The sequence below is a fragment of the Pieris rapae genome, chromosome 5 (assembly GCF_905147795.1).
Source record: "Pieris rapae chromosome 5, ilPieRapa1.1, whole genome shotgun sequence".
NCBI lineage: Eukaryota > Metazoa > Arthropoda > Insecta > Lepidoptera > Pieridae > Pieris > Pieris rapae.
This window is the reverse complement of record NC_059513.1, coordinates 9,786,259-9,793,977: the sequence shown is the minus strand read 5'-3', so window position 1 is coordinate 9,793,977 and position 7,719 is coordinate 9,786,259. Positions and strand designations below refer to the sequence as shown.

Genomic DNA, 7,719 nt, shown 5'->3' with positions numbered 1-7,719 from the left:
CGAATAGCAAAGATAATTAATGGTGATCGAATCGACCCTTAAAAGAGTAAGTCTAGCAATAGCCTAAGTTTAAGCTATTAACAAACATAAAAATTATTATTGTTTTTTATATAATTTCTTTTATCGCTTTGGCGCTGACGGTTTTTTTTCATTTAATTAAGCTATATATCTATTGTATTCAAAATTTAAGCTTTTCTTGTCATTTTCCACCTAATAGATATTTTTAATATCGTAACAGTTGTTCCAGAAATTGCTTCCTATAAACTTCAAAACGCATTTAAATAGACTAAAAATCAAACAATAAAACAATATAAAAATAACTTTATTCTTACAACTAAATTATTTACATATGTATAATATCAACATCCATTATTTATCTCCCGTATTTATCTTTTTAGTTCGGAAATAGTATAAAATAGCGCTTCTGGTACTTTAACAAGATACAAATTAAAATATAAATAATATTGTCGTTATTGATAATATTATAAATTACTATTGGTTGGTAAATGATTTAGATGATTTTTTTTCTAATAAATTCTTTATCATGAATTAGCTTTCTCTCGTGTATATAAAATATTCAATGTATTTTAAATACTGTAAAGAAAATCAAATAATATGCAGAGGCAGTAGCTGAAAAAACGGCTCCCACGAATAATCAAATAACAACATTAGAGAAAAACTGGGTGAAACCAACTCTCCACACGCTCATAGTAGCGCCAACCAAAACAACCGACACGGCAGAAAATACACTTGAACATCGTCGAAAAAACTAAGGTCAAAACCTGAATACGCCGCATATCCCCTGTCATATATACAACATTAGATAAGGCAAAGGACTCTAGAAGTATGGAATGAGCGCTACCTGGGGGGTGAAACAGCTGGAACTACAAAATTATTTATCGGCAATGTTAAAACTGCGTATAAATTAGTAAAAGAGAAGCGTTTCACACCCGAGATGGCCCGAATTCTAACAGGGCACGGAGCCTTTGTAAACCTGCATAGGTTTAAAATTATGACAAGCCCAACATGTGCCTGCAGTAATGAAGAGCAAACAGTGACACATGTGCTTCTACACTGCCCTATATTCGCATCGTCCAGGCAAGACCTGGAGCAACAGATACAGATGACTGTAGACCGTAACGGCCTACAGGACATGTTAATAAAGCACAGACCGTGCCTGGAACTGTTCTGTGAAAAAATCATTCCATATATAAAGGCGGCAAACAAGACAGAAAGAGCGAGTCTCGCGGGGAATTGCGCCCCGGCTCGCCCATGAATATTGTTGCTAAAAATATTATCGGAAATGAATTTTTTGTTTGTTGAAAAAAAAATTGTAAGATGTATAAAGTCCCTGGACACAATGGCAGGGAGTAGAGTTAAATATTAAAAGAATAATAATAATAATATTAACAAACAAAATAAGCATCCTGGGCGTAGAAATAGACACTGCATTCACTTTTAAAGGCCACATAGACAACTTGTACACTATGACTATATCAATATATAGACAAGTTTCGAAAGTGGCAAAGATAGGATGGGGCTTACAGCCGGATATAACACCCTATACACTGTAGTGATCGAGCCTATAGTCCTATACGCCGCGGCTGTGTGGGCACAAGCAGTAGAAATAGTTTTTATTAAAAAGAAACTAGATCGCATGACGAAGGGCTTCGCACAAAAAAATTGCAAAAACATACAATACGACAGTAGGTACTGTACTGTGAACCAGCCGGAGCTAAACGCACCGAGTGACGCAGTGACATGTCTGACCAAGGGGAGGCGGAATGCGGCCGTGCTCAGCGACTCTCGCTTTTCACTGGATGCCATCGCGGGTGGACGCTCTCTCGATCCCCAAGTTGCCGAGATTCACCAGAACATGGAAGAGTGCCATGAAAATGGCATTAAAATGCCATCTTTTGGGTAAAGGCGCATGTTGGAACTCCGGGAGACAAGTGGGCAGACGCTCTCGTGGGGAAAGCGGTTTGAGGATACGGGGACCCGAATAGGGTACGATACATATCCGCTTTCCTACTTGCGACGACTGACAAGACTCCAGACTCTAGACACCTGAACGACCGCTCAAACAAATCAAGACAAGGCGTTTCGCACTTCACATGGCGAAGACCCGGACTGGCGACAGGGCTTTTGGACAATATACACAGACTCAAAATGAAGACAAGCCCCACGTGCGACTGTGACGACAGAACCGACCAAACGGTGGTTCATTTACTTGTTGACTGTGCCACCTTTGAAAGGGCCAGATGCGATCTGGAACTCGAGACTGGCATGAGGGTATCCCGGGATGGGTTATCCGACATGTTGCTTGAGCACAGATGGCAGCTGGAAATTTTGCAGCAAGATTGTCAGACCGACAAAAATAACACGAGAGGTAACGCGGGTAGAGTCTCCGTCCATAAATATTATGATGATATTTCCGGAGTAGTTGTCGCCCGGGCCCGGCTAACAATGTCCCTTTTTAGGAAAGGGGAGATTTCACTCTCCCCTTCTGCTTAGTCACTGGGTTACATATCTGCCTGATTGCGTGCCTGTTAGGCTAGGGATGTAGGGGTCTCCTTATAAAAAATAATAAAAAATACTGTGAAGATATATATACACCCTTAGATATTGGAGTGAACCTTCTTTATACAATTAGATCGACTATAGACAATCTATCCCATTTTGTGTCCGCTAAAGTCTTAATAGACTGAGCTACTAAAGAGAGTTTACATTCATTCGTTCTTTAATTCGATCTTAACTCATCCGTTGTCTCTGGTTTAATTTCATTCTTTTTCTTTTCATATTCCAACATCAGTATTTTTATTTCTAAATTAACTTTTTCAACTTTCTTCTCGTAGTATTTTTTTATTGCTAAATCTCGCGCCTGTCTGACGTAATCCACAGAACTGTTGTGTTTCTTTTTCTTAGCTAAAACATAAAGAAAATAATTCAATACAGCATCAATATATACGAGGTCGATGAAACTGCGAAGTTGGTGTTAAAAGAAAAGTGTTATATAGAAAGAAACATTAAATTGTAAGACCAACAAGTCTGCGCGGAAAGAGAACCGTTTTGTGTACTCTGTGAACCAAATTGTCTTCGCCTCCGAAATCCGAAAGAATCTCCAGCGCTCCCCGTCCTGTGCCATATCCCGCCAATTATCCATTATTGTTTCTATTCGATCTCGTCAGGATTTTTTTTAAGTGAACAGTGTTAATTTTTGCCTATATCCTACTTCAGTCAGGGAGTCCGTCGGATCTAGGCGGTTAGCGAAGATAATCTGTGCTACCGACCACTTCCCCATCCGCCACCCGGGACGCTGTGTAAACTGAAGTGACATTTTGACCTTTTTTTTTGCTTGTATGTTTACAACACTGTTACGTCAATATAGTTCGACAGTAATTATGATGAAGTTGTTTTTTTTTTTTGTTGAATTAGGGAAATTATGCGTAGGAAATTACATTACCGCATATGTATAATAATCACGCTGGTTCTCTTTCCGCCCTAGACTTTCATTTACTATTTCTGGAAATATGTCTGTCACACAGGGATAATGTAGCACTTTTGAGAGGTTTAGGAGTTTTTATGTTAATTCAATACGAATATACACGGAAATTAATATTTCCTCTTAATAATAAAAAGAGAAACCAATAAAAATCATAGGACTTCGACATTTTATAATGAATTTAATTTTAACAATTAATATATGTTTACATTTATAATATTTTTTAGAGTATCAAGTATTGAGCACCAATGGTATAATAGATATTTATCATATTATTGTATTATAATTTAAAGGTAGCCATTGTAAATTTAAAACTTATAGTATTTTATTTAAATTATAATAATCTTACCTTTTTTTGGTCCCCATATTATATTTGGTATTATACTGCTTGTACTATTGTCCATACTATTTTCAAGAGCACCTGAAATTTTTTAAATCAGTATTAAACAACTTTGGTGTGACTGTCTCTGGATATGACCATAATAAATAATGTGTGGGCCCTCCAAGATTGATAAAATACCTAGATTTTACCTAAATGGCCAAGACAAACAACTAATCAATATGATAAGCACAGATGGGCTCAAACCAGACATCAGGTTAATAATAAATCCTGATGCACCTGGCATGAGGATTTATGGAATCATTAGCATTAGCCCATATCACCTCAAAACTCACCTTCAGAGTCTTCAGCCACATTCATGCTTCCGTCACCAGCATTCCGGCCTGCTTTAAGAAGATGCATCACCTTATCTAATACATCATCTGGTGGAATAAAGATTGGTCTACTGCCATCAGTCTGGAATAAAAAGGTTTTTGATTTATCTAACAGAATAATCTAGTAAAATTCTAAAAGAAACGATTGATATACTATATGTTTGCTTGATATATTTTTTAAATCTAAGTATATACTTGTATGTGAGTCAACTAAAACGTCACCATATTCTAGAGCTAGAAGACCATCAGTAGCTCTAGGTAGAAGATGAGTAGATGCTTCCAGCGGGAAGTCACTCCACATGACAGCACCACAGAACAAATTCGCTCATAGCCTTAGGGCTGATTGCAAATTACCGCAGAGAAAAAAAAAGTATATACTTATGTGTGGAGTATGTGAATCACAGGTCACATATTTTAAACTTTAACTTTAAAGTATGGTTATGGTTGGTGGACTCATTTCCCGCACTTAGACCTTGATTAACTTTAAAGTTTATAACAATATAATTATTTTATCACACAGTTATAGCATTATGTAATCCTAGAAGAAGTAGCCCATAGTACCTTGTAAAATTAAATAGTTGGTGATTAAATACAGCAGTGTAGAGTTGATTGCCAATTCTTCATGTCTATTCACATCCTTGATTTGTGAACTAGCAGTAAATGTAAGTTTTAGAGTGAAGTTGATAAGTGAAAATATACAAAAATCAATAAATTGTTTTGTGGTTTGTATCATTTGCATTCATTTTATGCCCTAGCAAAATTGTTGTTCATATTTATTTTAATTATTAATTCATTTATAAAATTTATGTTTTCTTTACAGGAGCCCCTAAAACAGTTAATAGAAATACTTAGGAAAATAAATGCACAAAATATACAAACATAAAAATAATAATAAGAATAATAACAAGCTAATGAAATTTAACCAAAAGATTTAAAAACTTAACTGCTCTATAACCACATCCAACCATAAATCCTATTTTCAAATTATGTTACCCTAAAAATATTACGTATATTTTCATCTGCTAATGTGAAAACAGTTTCATTAGAAATGGTTTTATATACAGTTAAAATACTTCACCATCTCATACCTTTTCACTATTCATCTTAATATCCTGGTCTCTTTTCCGAGCAGCTTTCTTTAAATTATCCCATTTTGCTTTTAACTGCTCTTTACTTCTAGGCATTCCACCATTTCTAGAGTTAAAAAAAGCTGTTAACATTGACCAGGCTTCCTCCTTACTTTTATTTGTTGTTGCGTCAGTTTGTTTGATGGTTATAATTGGTTTACTTTCAATTAGATCCAATAACATGTTGACTTCTTCTTTTGACATTGCTTTTTTGTGTTTCTAAAATAAAAATCATTATGTTTAACACACATGATAAACTGATTTTATTATCTCTCAAGCATATTCAAATGTTTTAGTTAAATTGCATGAAATGAGTTACTATCATGATTGTAGTAGAATATCTGCATTGAAAATAATAATAGACTAACATTTGAAGTTTTGGCTAAGTATTTTTAAGTAGTAACAAAGTAAGTTGTTCATTGGTAGTAAACATATAAAGACAAAAATTAAAAACTTACCAATTCAAATTCCATAATTGTATTTTTTTTATCTTGATTCGTTAAATTTGATGTTTGCAGTTACTTAGTAACTTTAATGTCAACTATAGCTTAGGGTCATCACTGAAAACATTATAAAATTAAATTAACAATGTATTCTTAACGTATTTGTTTAGAATTCTTGGTAAGGAATTTAGATCTAAAGTTTTAGCATTATCAGCCCGCCAATAATTCAAACGTAGTTATAATATCCTCCACTAGCGCTAGTAGTTTTATCACCAAAAACATATGGCAGGCAGTTCTTTGTACAACACTGAACGCATCAAATCTATCGAATTAAATAATATTGTTACATTTTAAAACCTGGTACCTTTTTAAGAACCATGCGTTAAATTATATGAGTTAATGTAAAATATATTATTATGGTATTGTGTCAAAGAATATATGTTTGAAATGTTTTTTTTTTGCATTTTAATAATATAATCATATTGTAAAACGATTTTAAGAGGTTTGAAAAATCAAGTATGGTTAATAAAAAGCATATTAAGCGTCATCTAGTTCATTAAATTCCGTCCATTTTACTTTGTAACTGGACACTTCATATTTTGATCTTAAAAACGCCTCGTTTAACGGGACGTAGCAAGTAAAAACGGCAGCGCCATGACAAAATTGATTTACCAACAGTGGCGACATATAACAGATACGAATTGTTAGACGTTCACTTCTCACAAGTAGACGCTTTACTACTAACGGATCGTTTGATTAGTGAACTGTCAATATTGAACTTGGAAATTTGACAGCATTTTGTTTGTCCATAGGATAAACAAATTTTAGGATGTGAAGAAACTGACGAACTATAAAAGTTAAAACACGCACAAGTTAGAATTAATTTGTAAATAATCAAGCGAAGTAATTTGATATTAGGGTTTAATTAAGATTCTATCGTCAGTAACGAAGATTTTCGTTACTAGTAATAGTTTTCATAAAAAGCAATCTGTCGCAGCCAACTAGCTTTATTATACGTTCAATTAACAACCTAGCCTTTTAACTAATTGCCTGAAAGATATTCAACCGTTGCGTTAGTTACATTTAATAAACTGGCTGGCTAATGCTTAGCTAAAAAGAAAAAGATTTACATTCCTTTTTCTATTTAGCCTATATTTCAGTTACGCATATTTTACGTTGTACAAATATTAATTTATATTATGGATAGCACAGATCTTAACAATTAATTTATTAACAATAACTATGATATGTATGTATAACATACAATAATAATGAATTTATGTTCATGATGACACATATGCTGGACACCAATCATAGAGAGTATTTTGCAACAAGAGTAGAAATTCTAAGTCGTTTTGGTTTTCCGTACTCAAAATACGTATATTCAGTTAAGATGCGTCTTAAGCCGGGTTTCCACCGCGAAAGGGTAATGAGTGGGAAATGGTTAGGCGGGACGGACGCCTTTTAAATGAAATAGGTTTACATTTCCACCAACAAAGAGATTTGTCTGTTGATTTCCACTGCAAAAGGAAAATGAGAGAGAGGAATCAGCGGAGCGAGCTGAACGAAAAATGAGAAATGGAAAATGAACAATCAGTTTACACAGAGAGCGAGTTCAGTTGGAGTTTTGAACGTGCGGTAGTGTTTTGTTGCGAATTTGCGATGTTGTCGAGTGACACGGGATCAAGTGAAGACAGTGATTATGTATAAAGAAAGAAAAAGTACATATGTATTAATTTAAGCATAGAAAAAAACATGCAAGACGGAGATTTTGGTTATGCCAGCACATTCGAGAAAGAACATTGAAAGGGGAATATAGGCTATTCTACGATTTAGACGATGAAAAATTTAATAACTATTACAGGGTTAGTACTGAGTAGAGAACAATTTCGGGTGATGGAAACCGCGAGCGAGTCCGTTTCAAACTAGTCGG

At 34.6% G+C, this 7,719-nt stretch overlaps 1 protein-coding gene across 2 annotated transcripts; it reads right to left on the bottom strand.

The window, feature by feature from the left end:
* Window positions 1–311: 311 nt before the first annotated feature.
* Window positions 312–6,546, bottom strand: LOC111003613. 2 transcript variants are annotated; one of them, XM_022274222.2, is made up of 6 exons: window positions 6,459–6,546; window positions 5,802–5,903; window positions 5,305–5,562; window positions 4,178–4,298; window positions 3,852–3,923; window positions 312–2,925 (listed from the first exon to the last, which is right to left on the bottom strand). In XM_022274222.2, the coding sequence occupies exons 2-6, from the start codon at window positions 5,814–5,816 to the stop codon at window positions 2,741–2,743; spliced, it is 651 nt and encodes a 216-aa protein (XP_022129914.2). In that variant the 5' UTR covers window positions 5,817–5,903; window positions 6,459–6,546; the 3' UTR covers window positions 312–2,740. The 2 variants fall into 2 exon arrangements, with proteins under 2 accessions (XP_022129914.2, XP_022129915.2); XM_022274223.2 differs by lacking the exon at window positions 6,459–6,546 and adding an exon at window positions 6,151–6,219.
* Window positions 6,547–7,719: the final 1,173 nt, after the last annotated feature.